A 16,818-nucleotide genomic window follows, 5' to 3' on the forward strand; every position below is an offset into this window, starting at 1 on the left:
ACGTTTTTAACCAATCATGTGAAAGTCGGTGAGCGCAGCAGCCAATCAACGGACGAGAAAATGTTCCACACGCAGCCGAGTGACCAATGCAGGTTACGAGGGGAAAGACCGAATTTCCTGACACCACCCGTCCTCTAGTCCCCGCTCTGCTCTCAGCTGGATGAAGTCTACAGTAGATGGAGCTCTCTCTGTGTATACGTGATATGAACCTCATAAAAACTGGCGACATGGGTCACATGTCAAACTTTGTGACGCTACAGCTTCAACTATGGACAACATATAGTCAGGTGAGGTGTGTAAACAGTGCAGTAACTTTTGTTCAAGCAGTATTGACTTTTACGTAAAGTGACACTTTTTACATATAAGATATAAATAAGACACATTCTTCCCCCCTACAATTCAAAGTTGATAAACATTTAAACGCATCCTTGCTCAATTCATTACAGTCAGGGGCTTTGCTGCTACCGCCTCACTTGGTCTGGTATGATCAGTTGTTTATTGTGGCTAATGTTAGCTAATGTTTGCTAACTTTAAGTTAGCTGTTTGATAATTAGCTATTAGCTTAACTGACATTACTGAGTCAATTAACTGACCTTTTGATGAATCTCCTCCTCTTATGTTACTGTTACACTACATTATAGAATTCATCATTATCCTGTAAATGCCACTTGTTGCCACAGTTTAAAAAAGTCACTAAGTAAAATTAGCAATAGTCTACAGTGATGTAAAACTACTCCGATACAAGTAGGCTAAATGTCCTACATTCATAATAAGTATTATCAGCAAGATGTACAGCAAAGTATCAGAAGTGAAAGTTCACATTAGGAAAAATCTCCCTTGTCAAATAGCCTACTGGATCAATGGTTCCTACATTAGCATTACTCTGTGAGCTGTTAAATGTGCCCTAGTGGAGTAAATACATAATATTTCCCTTTGAAAGTTAAAGTGGAGTAGATGTTTTCACTCTGTTGTTAATTGTTAGCATTTTACACACATGGAGAGATGTCAGAGTGAGCAGTTGGGGGTTCAGGGGCTTGCTCAAGGCCACCTTCGGCAGTGCCCAAGAGGTGGCACCTCTCCAGCTACCAGTCCACATCTGTGGTCAGAGCTGGACTCGAACCAGCGACCAGTGTCCAGCCAGCCTGAGCTACTGCCACCCAAGGGAGGGGGAAGGGGATATTTGTTCTCTGCCCATCCTATGTAGGAGCAGTCGGCTGCCATCGGGGAGCCAAGTCCTAACAGACCGAGCTAATGCCGCCCCTAGTACAAGCACATAAATGTACATGAGTACAGTACTTGCGTGCGTTACATACCATCACAGGTTGATACTGAAAGATGTCTCTTTTTCATTCTCCTGGCTTTTAACAATGCATTGTATTGTATAAGCTTGTGTTTTTTGTAAACGATATGAATCTAAGTATCCAGTAACTATAGCTGTTGAAATGTAAATGAGTGAAAAATGTAATATTTCCCTCTTAAATGGAGTGGAGTAGAAGTATAAAGTAGCATAAATTTGACATACTCAAATAAAGCACACCAAATTGTAGTAGGCTTACAGTACTCGACTTAAGGTTATTTTACACCACTGCTCAACAGACACTTTAGCAGGCAACAGATTGTGCAACAACTAACAAAATGTGTGTCCCTATTGTATCTTAATACTATAAGTTCATTGTTTGCACTGGTGGATTCTGTAACCTAGTACATTTACCTACCTTGTGGTACGTGACTTGAGCATTTCCATTTCATCCTACTTTATACTTCTCCACAACATTTATCTTACTTTTAAATACAAATGAATTGATCAGCTTATAAAATGTTATGCACATTTTTAGTTTTAATCTGATGTCGGCTGGGGGAGAGGGGACTTGGAAGCTATTCAGCAATCCAACAAGCACTCCTGATGAGTATATTGGCTCATTATTAAGTAAGTATTAAGTATTAATATAATAATAAATTATAAATAATACTCTGACAGTGTGGAAGGGGGCATTCTGCATAATCACTTATTCTTTACTGACCTGGTTACTTTCTGAGTCTCTGGGCATAATAAAGCTAACATGTTGTCTGGTGTGCCACTGTACGTGCAACAGGACACATATACCACAGACTGGGGGTGGGTGGTCAGTTGGGGCCCAATGGTACATATTTGCACCAAGGCCTCAAAACATGTTAATCCAGCACTGTGTGTGTTCTGTTCATGGAGTCAACAGTTGTGCATTCAACAACTGACTTTTAATCCAAGCACATGGGGGAAAAAATACAGCCCTAAAGTCACAGATAGTCAGAATAAACTGTAACACCTGTGCATGCGTATGAGGGGGAGCCAACTGGTAAAAGGGAAGAGTGTATATTTCTCAAGAAATGTTTTGAAGACGTACTCAAACAGAAAAGTGGTTTTGGCTGCACACCAGGAAACAGTTTGTGGGAAGACACATGTCCCAAACATTTATTTTAACCCTGTTACTGTAATGTCAGTTATCCTTGCACTTACCACATGATGGCAGTAAGACCACATAAAATCCACACTTGTCTCTGCTCACAAATTGTACTGTAGGTCTATATCTCAAAAGCTGTAATGAACAGACTGTGTGCATTAAGGGTCATTAGACCTGCTGACCATGTGTATAAAATACCAAGACCTGTTTTGTCAACTGACCAAAGTCACTGGGCCCGGTTATTATCACATGTTTGTGCCCTGTTTATTGTTTACATTAATGTTCTGACAGGAAAATCACGATGCTCCGTGAGACATCTCGAGAAAGGGTTATTAAAAACACACTGAACCGTTACAGACATAAACCAGGCTGACGAAATTTCTCATCACACCCACCCTGCAGTATTGGAGTGGATGCATCATCTTGTACAGTTTCACCACACAGCAAAATACACAGACCGGTTTCGACTAGTCTGTGAATGTTGTGGGGAAACATCTGTCTGGATATGTGCTTCCATTAGTATCTTGTTATGAAATGATTACGCATGAACTTAGAAAATGGTTACCACTGAGTGGGATTTTATTGTCGCGTCTGTGAGATGTGACTGTAGATGGCGTGAATGGACGTGCTGTCATCAAATGCTGTTTAAAAGTATTCACCGCATTTTCTTATGGCAGACGTCGCCCCGCACTCTGGATGAAGTGACTGTTGTTGGGTTGTATTTTCACTTTTTATTTCTGTTTTAGTTGTCTCTGTGTCGTTAATGAGGAATTAATGAAAGCCACTAAAGTTGCATTTCCCCTCTTTATTCTTGGGTGGCAAACCAAAGTCTATGCCACAACTAATTGTCCCAAATGCCACACACACACAAAAAAACAGATTTTTATTATGTCCAAACACAAATAGCTGAAAAGTCCTCTGAAAGCAGGACAGGTTGTCCTGTTGGCCCATCGCTGCGCGTCACACACCTGCCCAGCTAAACCCCGCCCCTCGCTTGTACTAAAACCCCCCAAGACAGGAAGATCTGTCAATTCCTTCCCCGATCCATGCGCGCTGTCTCTCCAAAGTAGTTTCACTGCATGCTGTCACAGGCAGTGACACAGGGGATTTAAACTCACAACATTCCGACAGTTGAGCCATTTCACAAGTGAGGCAGTTGAACCAAAACCACTCTGGGCGTCTCATCTCAGCCCTCCATGCTCCTGCAATCCGGCGGGTGTTAAGATCCATGGAAGTGGCCGGCTTCTACGACGAGGGCAGCTTTGCTATCCACAGTAGAGACAGCATTATCAGTCCCATCGGCAGCGGCTCGTACTGGAGGGTCGGCGACCCGATGACGGAGGTGGGCATTGAAGAGCGGGAGAGAGCGATAGACTTCAGCGTTTACCTGGATTCAGCTTTGCACTGTCCGCAGCAGCAGCAACAGGGAGACGTTTTCTCAGATTTCCTGGCGGAGAGCAACAAGATCAAGAGAGTTGCAGCTTTACAGAACTACAAGAACTACTCGCTGTTGAACGAGCTGGAGGCGAGTCAGTGCGACAACTTGAGGGACCCCAGGGAGCCCTACGCGCTGGGTTACGCTGAGCTGCAGGAGACCCGTGTGGATAGTGTGCTCAGCCCTGAACTCGTCGGGAGCCGCTACAGAGCTGCGGCTGCTGCTGCTGAGAGAGACGACAGCCAGGAAGACGCAAAGATGGAGAACGGGTCGTCTGGTTTTGACATGAGGTATCTTCATTACCAGTCCACCAGCGGCAGTCTTGGAAACATCTCCACCGCGTCCTCGACTTGCTCCAGCCCGCCCGGCACACCTGCCCCGTCAGGTAAAAGCAGGTCACCGTCGCACGGTGGCAAAATGTCCAGCGGGAAAGCAAAGAAACGCCTGGACAAGGACAGTGAAGAGTACAGGGTGAGGCGGGAGAGGAACAACCTCGCCGTGAGGAAGAGCAGGGACAAAGCCAAAATGCGCAACATGGAGACTCAACATAAAGTGCTGGAACTGGCTGCAGAAAATGATCGTTTACAAAAGCGTGTAGAGCAGCTGTCCAGAGAGCTGGCCACCCTGCGCAACCTGCTCTCTGCCACCGGACCATAGAAACCTCCAGGATCTCTGAGCTGCTTGTCATCATTGATGGACTTTAGAGGCGGAGGTGATCCACTGAACAAGTGTTGAAAACGGTACGCTTCACAGGTGAAGACAGTGACCACCAGTTTACAAGGGCACTTTGAATGGGACTGAAGAAGTGGGCGCATGGATTGCGCAATCATTCACGATTCTTCACATGTCACAGTAGCTTGATTCTCAGATGTAATTTTGTGTATGCAGTATTCCTGTGCAGGTTTTACATACATGCGAGTGAATTTCTACATTTTGTCCTATATGGATCACTGGTTTTCAAGAAAAGATGTGTTGTACTGCAGTGAAATGATGCAACTCTTTGTAATAGTATTGGCAATGAATGAAATAAGTCTTTATTTAATATTAAAAGGGGAAATGCTTTAATTGTACTTGATATTATATTGAATTAAACAGATTTATACTTTGTCTAAAAGATTTCATTTGTAATTTCTTCTTTTCTGACCCTTTGAAGCATGGTGTAGGCTCAGAAAGACAGACATACAGGGGTGTTATGCTTGCCTTAAATATACACACATGATAGTCAGACTGCGTATTATGATGTAGGCCTATTTCAATTGCAACATATTGCAGAGGCAATTTTGCAATATTTTAAATTCAGATATGCCAAAATTGAAGGAGACATCAACCAAGTGCATGCAGGCCTGTGTAATTTAAATATTGCTTCGGATCACCATCATTACATTTCATTATCATTTTTTAGTTTCCACAGAGCAGAACATGGTATTCAGTGGTTTAATCAGCCATTAAATAATAAAAAGGTCAGGTTCAAAAAAGCAAGAAACAGACTCTCCACACTGTGTGGCTATGGTTAACTTTTAATGCCACCGTCATTTTCATTTTTCTGTTTACTCATTGAATTCACAAAAAGTCCTCAGATCCTAAAATACATCCAACCAATATAAACTGAAATGATACTGCTGAGAGCAGCAAAAAAAAAAAAAACTTGGTCACACTGCACGCCACAGAGAAATGTTAGCTTTATCTTTAGCACACGGCTCTGTCAATAGTCTGCTGGGTCCACTGGTCCAGAGAGGGGTTCAAGGTTGCATGGAAATTAATCAGCAACTAACCTCCTCACCCCACCTCAGGTCTCGCTTCAAACGCCAAGACCTGGCTGGGAGTGAAGGAGAGATACCAATAATCCTGAGTAAATCTCGAGTGGAAAACCCTCAGCAGAAAATGTAGAAGTTAGAAATGGGAGAGACAAAGTAGGTTACACCAGACATGTTAGATAAGTTGACAATTGGTTTGCAGTGGAATTTACCAAGCCCTCAGACTGCATTTCACTGTGTACACAATATGAAGCATATCTGTCACAAGCAAAGAAAACCCCAGACAGAGGAGGGAAAAAAAGAGGCATGGTGGGATTTGTATGTGCTGTTTGACAGTTCAGGGTGGGGAATGTTTTCCAACTCTCACGTCAAACAGGAGAAAAGAGGATAAACCACCTCTGCTAGTTTTTCAAGAGAGGACAAACTGACTATACTGGCACTGAAAACACAACATTAAAACTGTTACTGTTGCTGTTTTGTGCAGTGGGATTTTGAGTGCAGTGGATATTTCAACACTCACTGAATGATGGAACAGTTTAGCTTTTAACTGTTGTGCAATATCCTCCCTTTCCAACACACCATCACTTGAAGAATGCTACACCCACATTTAAAGAAGACATTGTTATCATGACAATAGCTGTGAGTTGTCTGGCTGGCTTTAGGCTTTTACTGGCAAAAAAACCCTTCCAAGTAAACATTTGTTTCAAGAAAAAGTCATTAACTCAACTGCAGACACAGTAATGTAATTTCAGATAATGTATTTATAATGAAATGTTTCCAGCACAGTCCCTGCTCTAGCTGCGCCGTCAGTCTTGGCTCAGAATCAGTCAAACATTCTAGGCATTCTTTCTTCGATGACCCCTTGTTTCCTAATGGAGCCCCACGCAGTCTTTCCCTGGTCCTGGCTATCATGCTGACAGGAGAGAGGGAAATTCCCACACAGGATGACCTCTTTTCTTGAAAGTTTAGCCCAGCCCTCTTTCCACATTTTACCGTCAATGGGCAGTGTCTGTCCGTAAACTCCTCATTGCATCACAGCCCCTCCGTACGCCAACTGGCCTCCTAAAAACTCCTCTGATAAAGCAATACAAACAAACACACACACACACACCTCTGTCACTTAAATGTCCACTCTGTACCAGTTGTTGAGAAATGGAAGGATTTTTCTACCAATAAGTCATCTTATTAGTTTGTTCCCTAAAACACTTTTCCACAATGTTGTATCAGATTGTGTGTCCCAAATTAATCTAGAAAGTTTGATGATGAAAACTCGATGTTCTATCAGTTAACACTTTTAATTATTTAATTTGGCTTTGGTCCAGATTTTCTGGCTGTCACTACCACATACCACAACCAACAGGAGTGGGCGTTTGAATTAAGTTTTACTATGAACATGGAGCAGAACAGCGGGACTAGTGGTTTGTTGCTCCACACGTAAGATCACAGCTGTGATGCATGTTTAAATTAATATATGTTATAGAGCTGTAACAATCATCTAATTGATAAGTTGATCAACAGAACATTTATTGGCATCTATTTTGATAATCAAATGGTCGTTTTAGTCATTTTTAAAGCAAAAAATGTCAAATATTTTTTGAGCTAAATTTGAGGATTTGATGCTTTTCTTTGTCACACCTGATAGTAAACTAGTAAACTGATTATGTTTGGTCATGTTTGGTTTTGGTCAAACAAAACAAGATTTAAAGATGTCAGCTTGGTCTGTGGGAAATTAAAACAGTTTTTATTTTCTGGCATTTTATAGACAAAATGATGAATCAATAGTGAAAAATAATAATTTGCAGCTCCAATATGATACTTTGTAATAACAAAAGTACTGAACCAACATTTAGCTGCTGTTTGTTTAACAAATACAAAGTTGCTCTGACATTCATATACATTTAAACAACTAACTAATTCATCACACCAATTATAAAATGCAAACGTGCACATAACTATAACACAGTTATACAGTTAATATCTTTTTCTGTTCAAATCTGCTTTTAAAAACTACTTTTTACATAGTTCCTCAATGCATCTAAAAGGGTAAGGCTGGCAATATTCAATATTTTTTATTTACAGTCAATGAAAAGACCAACAGTGTGTTAGTCCAGCTCAGTACATTTCTGACTTCCCTACCTTGTTTGTGGAGCTTTAAAAAGGGCACAAATACTTAAATTTTTCCTTGAACAGCTGGACAGCTAGTTTTTTGGGTTTTTTTTAAAGCAAACTTCACTAAAACAGGCATAAATAGTGCATGGCTCATGTCACCCAGTGCAACAGTGTGGCGTTTTGGTGTGCTTTTAGTAGATTTTGGACAACAATGGAGCTGTATGGCAGAGAGGAATAAGATTTATCAGACTTTGGCTACACAGACAACACTTACTAGGATCAGTTCTTTGTTGGTTTTGGTCTTTTTATGGGATTGATTGACAATAAGGAAAGTATAGAATATTAACGAAGTTATCCTTTAACTGATATTATGTGTCGGACAGAAACCACTCTGTTAGTTTCTATTTTTATATCCCAGATCTCATTTGCTATTTGCAGAATTACACAATTGAGCCATTTGTTTTGTTTACTATTTATATGTCACTGTTGCAAATTCTTTCCTAATGTGTTCTTAATGTCTTAAATTAGCTTAAGGTGAATGCATATAAAACTATATAGGTGGTTGTTTTTAACCCAGACATACTCGAAATATGCTTTCTAAAATGTTTTTGCAATTGATAACAGATTCAATTTTGATTGTGGTCTTTATTTTGACAAACAGGTATAAAGAAGTGCTCACTTGTGCTATTTCTTCCATTTTAGGATCAATCCTGTTTGCATTTGTAAAAGTTGTTCATACATTTTATAATTTTGTTTCATTTCACATATTATCCCCAATTTAGAGAACTTCCATTGACTAACAGTTGATTTTTAGAGTCATGTTAGAGTCACACTCGGATGTTGTATATAGAAATATTTGAGCATAATCTTTCAGAAGCCTTTTGTTGATATCTTTTTGGTTGTAGGGTCACATCATCCTGGACAAGATTTTAACTTTGTTGTTTAGACAGCGTTTGCGCAGAGTTTTAAAGCAAAAGATGATTTGCAAAAAATATTCTCGAGTCTAGACCAAAGACAGAAGATTTCTATGTTTGGTGATTTTAACACAGTGATTTTGCTTGTTTAATTACAGTTCCTCCTCTAAAGGGACACCGGATATCCGGACCATGGGTTGTAACGGGAAGCCAGAGCGCCTGAGCTACGGTAAATGGACCAGAACATGATCTGTCTTGAAGTGCACCAAGATTTCAACATCTTTGTTCACTTCTGCTATTTTTGCTGTAGATGACTGTGAAAATACAAAACTGACGTGCAGAAGTGACTTGCGGTCACTACACAGCAAGTATCACTGCCCATATCTTGTGTAACACCAGACCATCCTTGCAAAATGAGCGCTGGCTTAATTATTAGAGCAACGTTCATGTATGAGAAAATTTAGGAAAAAATGCAAAATTAAGCTGTATGAAAAATGTTTTTTTTTTTTACCCGATTCACCTGTAGTGGAGTGCCTTGCAGTTGGAAATCTCCACTTCACTAGACTAAACTCAGTTTTATTATTTTTACAGAGGGGTTTGTTCATCTGTCATTCATAGTCTGAATTATTTAATATTTTGTTCCTGAAAACATGTGAAAAGAATAATTTTTTTCTGATTTATGGAGATATCAAAAAATCCCTCTGTAAAAACTTTGACTCTAATAGCTCAAGAAAATGATCCTGGCTCTATACAATGTTTAGATTTCTGTTCTGGAAGTGTAAATTAGCGCATATTTAATTAGATAATGCATCATTTGCGTATTTAAACATAACATATCAGAAAACTTGTAATACAAAAAATTTGTCTTAATGTATCTATGTCAACTGGGGAAGTTTCATGGTGATATCCATTAGTTTTTGAAATTTTACCTTATTCACCTGTAGTGTCTGGCCTTAATATTAAAAATGCATTACTAAGTACATATCATTTTTATTAGTACATTGAACAAAATTATAAACACAACACTTTTGTTTTTGCCCCCATTCGTCATGAGCTGAACTCAAAGATCTAAGACTTTCTCTATGTACACAAAAGGCCTATTTCTCTCAAATATTGTTCACAAATCTTACAAAATCTGTGTTAGTGAGCACTTCTCCTTTGCTGAGATAATCCATCCACCTCACAGGTGTGGCATATCAAGATGCTGATCAGACAGCATGGGTACTGCACAGGTGTGCCTTAGGCTGGCCACAATAAAAGGCCACTCAAAAATGTGCAGTTTGGTGTGACCACCATTTTCCTCACGCATTGCAATACATCTCCTTTGCATAGAGTTGATCAGGTTGTTGATTGTGGCCTGTGGAATGTCGATCCACTCCTCTTCAATGGCTGTGCGAAGTTGCATTCAGGTCGAGGCCCCGATAAGGATGACAAGCATGCAGATGAGCTTCCCTGAGATGGTTCCTGACAGTTTGTGCAGAAATTCTTTGGTTATGAAAAACAATTGTTGGTCTGCCGTTGTGAGGCTGGTTGGATGTACTGCCAAATTCTCTGAAACGCCTTTGGAGACTGCTTATGGTAGAGAAATGAACATTTAGTTCATGGGCAACAGCTCTGGTGGACATTCCTGCAGTCAGCATGCCAATTGCACGCTCCCTCAAAACTTGCGACATCTGTGGCATTGTGCTGTGTGATGGAACTGCACATTTTCGAGTGGCCTTTTATTGTGGCCAGCCTAAGGCACACCTGTGCAGTACCCATGCTGTCTGATCAGCATCTTGATATGCCACACCTGTGAGGTGGATGAATTATCTCGGCCAAGGAGAAGTGCTCACTAACACAGATTTTGACAGATTTGTGAAAATTTTTTAAGAGAAATAGGCCTTTTGTGTACATAGAGAAAGTCTTAGATCTTTGAGTTCAGCTCATGATGAATGGGTGCAAAAACAATAGTGTTGCGTTTATAATTTTGTTCAGTGTATTTGATTGAGCAAAAACGTAGGTAGTTTAATCTATAATAATGCATCAACTTTTACAAGCTAATCATATGATTTATTTGTAAAATCTTAATTTGTATGTATATAAGTAACTCTTGCTGTGAAATAAATATAGCTGTGTACAAAAGTATAATATTTCCCTCTGAACTATAGTGGAGTAGAACTTGTAGTAGGGTAAAATGGTTAATTGGTTAAAAGAATCCAGAAAAACTCAAGTAAAATACACTACAAGTACCCAAAATAGTAAAGTTCAGATGTACGTGACTGAATAATTAATTAATTAATTGACTTATTCACTTTCCACCACTAAAACAAAAGATGGCATTTGATACTATATTTCAGAAATATTAAATAATGAACTGGTAAAATTTCCCCTTTATTGTGAATATGAGTTCCTTCAGTCAGGGTCACCTCACAATAAGAAAATCATCCATGATCAACAAATCACTTCTCACCAGATACGAGCCAACATTGATTTAACACACTATTATATGATTATATGATACACTACTACTACTAATATACTGGCTCCTCGACACAGACCGTTTCTTATATAGTTCATTATTGCAGGACTTTATGAAAAGGGAAGACATCCAACCAGCCTTTTGAGGTTCTGAAGTTTCAAGCAATATAGAAAGTTCAGCGCATTGCACAATTCCTCAAACCTCTCCTATAAAAAATTCCTAGATTACCAGACACTCTGAAACGCTCGTCAGTTAAGCTAACATCCTGTTTTATTTTGACATCCAGGCCTCAAAAACTATGGAAGTGAAAATGTATCCACTGAAGAAATGCTCCACCTAATTGTGCAAATACATGGTATGCAAAGGGGATTTATTGTAAATTTGACAAGTAATTAAATCAGGTGATGAAGATGAACATAGTTTAATCGAACAGCTCTGCCAGACATTGAAATTTTAACTTGTATAGCAGCTATTGACTGATTTGTCATTCTGTAGGATTGTGTGAAATTTCTATTTCTATAATTTATTATTGTTTATAAATTATTATGACAATGCTTTTCTATTTTTTGTTTTATGTTAACTTCTTTGTCTGTGTATATTAGTTTTGTTTCTCTCAATAGTGTAGCTGTAAAGTGACTATTCAGTGTTTTGTTTTTGCACCAATAATAACATAAACAAAATAAAAGAAGCAAAATAAAAATATGTTTTATGTATTAAGCAAGGGTAGGTGTGAATTTAGACCAATGATAGGAAGATAAAATTCTGGGATTGTTTTCCTCTGATCTTGTGACTGCATGTAAAACAGCCTGAAGGGGGATATTTTCAAAATGAAACAACACTGTTTTGTTGACGAGCTGCTGCAGACCAAATCAGTAAAATGTACAGTAAATTCTCAGCTATACACTCATAAAATAAAAGATATCCAGCTTTATTTAACAGTAGCAGTCATGTGTGGGCTTTGACATGTAGAAATTACTCAACAGGAAGTTGGAAGGGTGTGTTGATGATGGTGGCAGCCACGAAAAAACATTCGTCACCCACTAGTTTAACAATGTGACCATCCTCACGTTCACCACCACGTCTTACCTTTCACCTCATTCCCAAAAAGCTGTTGTTGCAAACACAGAATCATTGACAAGCGTGTGTGTGTGTGTGTGTGTGTGTGTGTGTGTGTGTGTGTGTGCGTGTGTGTGTGTGCGCGTGCGCATATGTCACGGAGTCAGTGTTGCATCAGCAAAAGACTCACAATCACACATCAGATGCAGCAATTTGTCGTATTTTTCCCAGTTGTTATCAAAAAACATCAACAACAACCCAAAAGAACACCATGGTGACATCTGTGGTTAGGCAGGCAGGTCAGCCAGCTTTGTTTACATGTGGACTGATGTTGCCGTCATCACGCTTTGCTGCGTGTAAGAGAAAGGATGTGGATTTCAAAGCACCAGGGGAAGCACCAGTTATTTATGCTATGACCTACATGCGCGAACTTAGCCTATGACAGTTCTGTATGTCACATTGTCTTAACCGTTGGTCCTCAACAGCAGCAGCTAGGGGGACAGGAACAGGAACAGGAACTGCTTATGGGTGAATGTCTCAACAGACGTAACCAAAGCCATCAACCTCTGACTGAGACACTGCAGTTTAATGAGAACAACAATAACACGTAGCTTTTACATTTGAGAAAAAACAATTGCTCAGTGTGGTTAGGAAAAACAGCTATATTCTTAAGATAGATCACCATGTTTATGCAAGGAATAAAGGGTGGGCTGTTGCCAGTGTAGTACCACAATGTAAAAATATTCCATTGCAAATTGAAGTCCTGCCTTCAAAATCACACTTGAGTGCAGAGGTATTATCAGCAAAATGTACACAAATGATCAAAAGTAAAAGTACTTGTTTTGCAGAAAAATGGCCTCTGTGACTGATTAGTGATTAGTATCACTGATCTAGCAGGTTGAGGTGGAGCTAGTTTTAAATATCTTATATACAGTTAGCTACAGGAAAAACCTGTGTCTCAGTATGGTAGGCGGCACCTTCAGAGCTTTGAGTTTGTGGAACTCTGGGATGAACACTATTCCTCCACCTGTTTTTCCATCATTTGGATATAACACCTTTATTTAATCAGGTAATTGCATTGAGATCAGGATTTTTTTTTTCAAGAGCGAGCTGAGTACAGCAGATAGAAAGAAAAACAAACATAGCCAGTCGTAAAACAAAAGGACAAATAGCATCAGAGACAGTCACAGACGTCACTAAATAGATTTGAAGATTAAAGTTCATATTTTATCATTTGGTGTTATGGAGAAAGTGGTGGAGAGCATTGTCTTACACAGGTCTTCTACAAGGTCTTAAACTAGGCTGAGATCTGGTGACTGTAAAGGCCGTAGTGTTTTATTCACATCATTTCTAAACTTAACAAACCATTTAGTGAGCCCTGGAGCACAGAAACATTTGTATTTGATATGTTTCTCTTTCTCTTTTATTCAGGTTTTTTCCGCCTATTTTGGTCCCCATCTGTAGTTTAGCCCAGTATTTCACAGCCTAGGGGTGAGGCCCCTCCAAAGGGTCACAAGATAAATCTGAGGGGTCGTGAGATCAAAAATGGGGTAGGAAAGAAGAAACAATAAAGTTCATCTGCACATAACTTTAACCTCTTTCGGCCCTTAACAGTTATTTGAATTAAACCATCTGAGTTTAAGTTTAGATTTAGAAAATCTCTCTCCACTGGAGCTAACTGCTGGAAAGGGGCCCCAACTAGACACTGCCTTTTTAGTGAGGAGGCAAAGACGTTGGGAATCACTGGTTTAATCTTTAAAGATGCTGGTAGGTGGATCTTGTTACCTCTGAACAGAGCCAGGCTAGCTGTTTCCCTGTTTCGAGTCTTTATGCTATGCAATGCTAACCGGTTGGCGGCTTCATATTTAAAGTACAGACAGGAGACATACTGATTGTCTTAACTAGACACATAAGTGCATTTCAGAAAATTTCAAACTATTCCTTTAACAATACATTGTATTTTATAAGCTTGTGTTTTTTAATGCAAAGTATGAATTTGAGAAGTAACTACTAACTAAAGCTGTCAGATAAATATAATGGAGTAAAAAGTACTTCATGCTTAAGTACAATTCTTGAGTAAATGTGCTGAGTTACTTTTCACCACAGGTCAATACTGAAAGCTGTCTAATACTGAGTCACTCCCCTGGATTTCATAGGTTTTGAAATGATAAGGGCATGAAGAAACATGGTACACCTGACAGTGTACTCACACTTCCTGGTATCAAGCTTCTATTGTACAGCCCTGGAGTGTTTCTCTTCGTGACTCAGACTTTGCAGAGTCACACTTGGAAAGATCTGACTCCCCTCACATTCAGGAATTTCCTGATCCCTGCTCGGCTCCCTGTGAAAAAGATCTGCAGGCTACAAAAGAGGCTTACAGTAAAAGATCGTCCCACCCACCCTCACAGCTGGCCAGCCATTGGGAAGTTCCAGGTTAATAACTAAACTGAGGACACATGCTGAAAGAGTCAGCAAGGCAGGGCAGATATCCTTTTGGGTCAACTGTGAATGTGGAGTCAGCAGTGTGCACAATATGGCTGAGTAAGTCGGCACTGTGGGACAACACATAGTGCACTTTTGACATCTGTTCATGTCACTTGTTTTTGGGGAGCTGTCATAGTCTGGTATTGAATTTCCTACCAAAATAAAGAACATTAAAATGTGTAGGCAGGATAGATGACGTAAATAGATATGACATACATTCAAAATGACATTTAACTTATTTACAATTAGTAAAGTTACGAAATGACAAAACTCAAAGAGCATGAGTCATGACAACACTGTCAGATCAGGCTGTGCGCACTTTCAAAAACAACTGTGGCTTTAAGAAGACTTCCGGCCCCTGGTCACACCTTGATTGTAGTTTTCCTACTGTAGGTGAGTCCAGCTTGTTCCGTCTTGCCTGTTCACTTTGACGTCAACACAGTGGTGGTGGTGGTGGTGGTGGTGGTGCTATTACTCACTCTGTTTAAGTTGCATTCCTGTACAGCACGTACCAGTGCCTGCCTCTTATTTCCCAAACAGGAAGTTCTAGCCAGGACTGTTGCCAAATCATCTGTACTACAACAGTGTGGTGGAATTTACTCAAGCAATTCCTGTGTCTCAAGACATGTTGTTCCTTCCTTTAGCATTCACCTCGATCTAAACCTAAACTTCAATCTTGGGCCTTGTTTAGTGGAGCAGTTTGGACATCAGCTTTATAATTTTGTGTGTTTGTGTATTAATAGGAACTTGTGTGTATTGAGAAACAAATTTTCATCAGTAATGCCTGTGGTTTAATAAAATGAGAGCAATATTTGTGGCGTGCAGCATCACTTTTCACCCTAAAAAACTGAAGCCAGTGGAAAAACATTCCTGACTCCAGTTCACTGGAACTAAAAACATAATTGATGAGCAAACCCAGGTTCAATACAGAAAACAGGAAAGAGTGGGTTGCAGCAAAAGCCAAAGCGCCATAGTCACTCAATCGATTTCACAATCCTACAGAGCCACCCTGTGGCGTTTTTACAGCACTTCACCCTGGAAGCAGAGAATTAACTAAAGCACTCAAACCTTTTTTCTGCAACACAATAAATAAAATGTATTGTAACAAATGGCTTTATTAATTCTTAATAAATAATTTACCCATGTCTTTATTACAGATGAGTTATAAACCATCAATAATGACTTTTTTGGGGTCGTGAAGACTCAAATTGACTGGGTCAACTGTTTGACCACATGGACCAAAATCTATTTATTACTAACTTATTAACACTGCTGAGTGAATTAATACAACCCTTTAGAAATGCCTTTATATCATATATAACTGTAAGTAAATAATTTTTTTATTGAGTAATTAAAAAACAAGCAAGTATTAATGAGTTAATCTGGGAACTCAAAATGTGTTCTAATTATGTTTTATAAGTGATCTATAAGCATTAGAAAATTATTATATAAAAGGCACCTTTTTATAAAGTAGTACCAATACTTCTGGGCCTTTTTTTGTTTGTTTTAGTGCAGCAGCATTTCACTGATTGACTAACTTGATACTGATTATAATTAAAATGACAAGAACCAGGAGAACTGATCACATTACTGCAGTTGTTATCACTCTCACTGTCAGGTAGTTAGAGAATAGATTTTACAGTAATAATAGTGCTGCTGCTATTTTGTAAAGCACTCAACAGCCTTCGGCCAAAATATATAATAAATATTAAAACCCAGTAGGTCTTGAAGATTGGCAGCACCTCAAGTCAGAACAAAAGACTGCAGAGATGGAACCAGCCTCCTGGTGATCTAAAAACTGCACTCAAATGCTAATCTAAATTTAAAACTCTGCTGTTCTCCTGTGCTTTTGATTGATTTCTCTACTGCACTTTTATTTGCATTATTGAATTTGGAGCAACAAATTAACTGCACTATAGCTTTATCTCATGTGTATTATTTTATGTATAACTGTATTTCATTTTATCTTATTTTATTTCCAACATTATATTCTTTTACTTGGATTTTATTTTCCTTTTCTTGTGTTTTTAAAGTTTTAATCCATTTCTCCATCTTCTGTAAAGCACTTTGATTTTTTTCAGTGTTCAGAAGGTCCTATATAAATACCCTTTCTTTGCTTACTTACTATACATTATGTAAGTAGCTGCAACAGGTCAGATTAAAATAA

The 16,818-nt window shown here is 39.1% G+C and overlaps 1 protein-coding gene and 1 long non-coding RNA gene across 3 annotated transcripts; both read left to right on the forward strand.

The window, feature by feature from the left end:
- Nucleotides 1-149: 149 nt before the first annotated feature.
- Nucleotides 150-15,462, forward strand: LOC119905216. Of its 2 annotated transcripts, none has more exons than XR_005444790.1 (4): nucleotides 150-287; nucleotides 1,836-1,927; nucleotides 8,809-8,879; nucleotides 11,398-15,462. It is a non-coding gene; the product is annotated as an uncharacterized LOC119905216 (long non-coding RNA). The 2 variants fall into 2 exon arrangements; XR_005444791.1 differs by having other exon boundaries at nucleotides 158-292.
- On the forward strand, nucleotides 3,458-4,989 carry cebpb (CCAAT enhancer binding protein beta). The gene has a single exon (XM_038721996.1). The coding sequence runs from the start codon at nucleotides 3,667-3,669 to the stop codon at nucleotides 4,528-4,530; it is 864 nt and encodes a 287-aa protein (XP_038577924.1). The 5' UTR covers nucleotides 3,458-3,666; the 3' UTR covers nucleotides 4,531-4,989.
- Nucleotides 15,463-16,818: the final 1,356 nt, after the last annotated feature.

This window comes from Micropterus salmoides, unplaced genomic scaffold, assembly GCF_014851395.1.
Source record: "Micropterus salmoides isolate LMB-PRFRI ecotype aquatic unplaced genomic scaffold, ASM1485139v1 Ms_hic_scaffold_16, whole genome shotgun sequence".
In the NCBI taxonomy this organism is placed as follows: domain Eukaryota; kingdom Metazoa; phylum Chordata; class Actinopteri; order Centrarchiformes; family Centrarchidae; genus Micropterus; species Micropterus salmoides.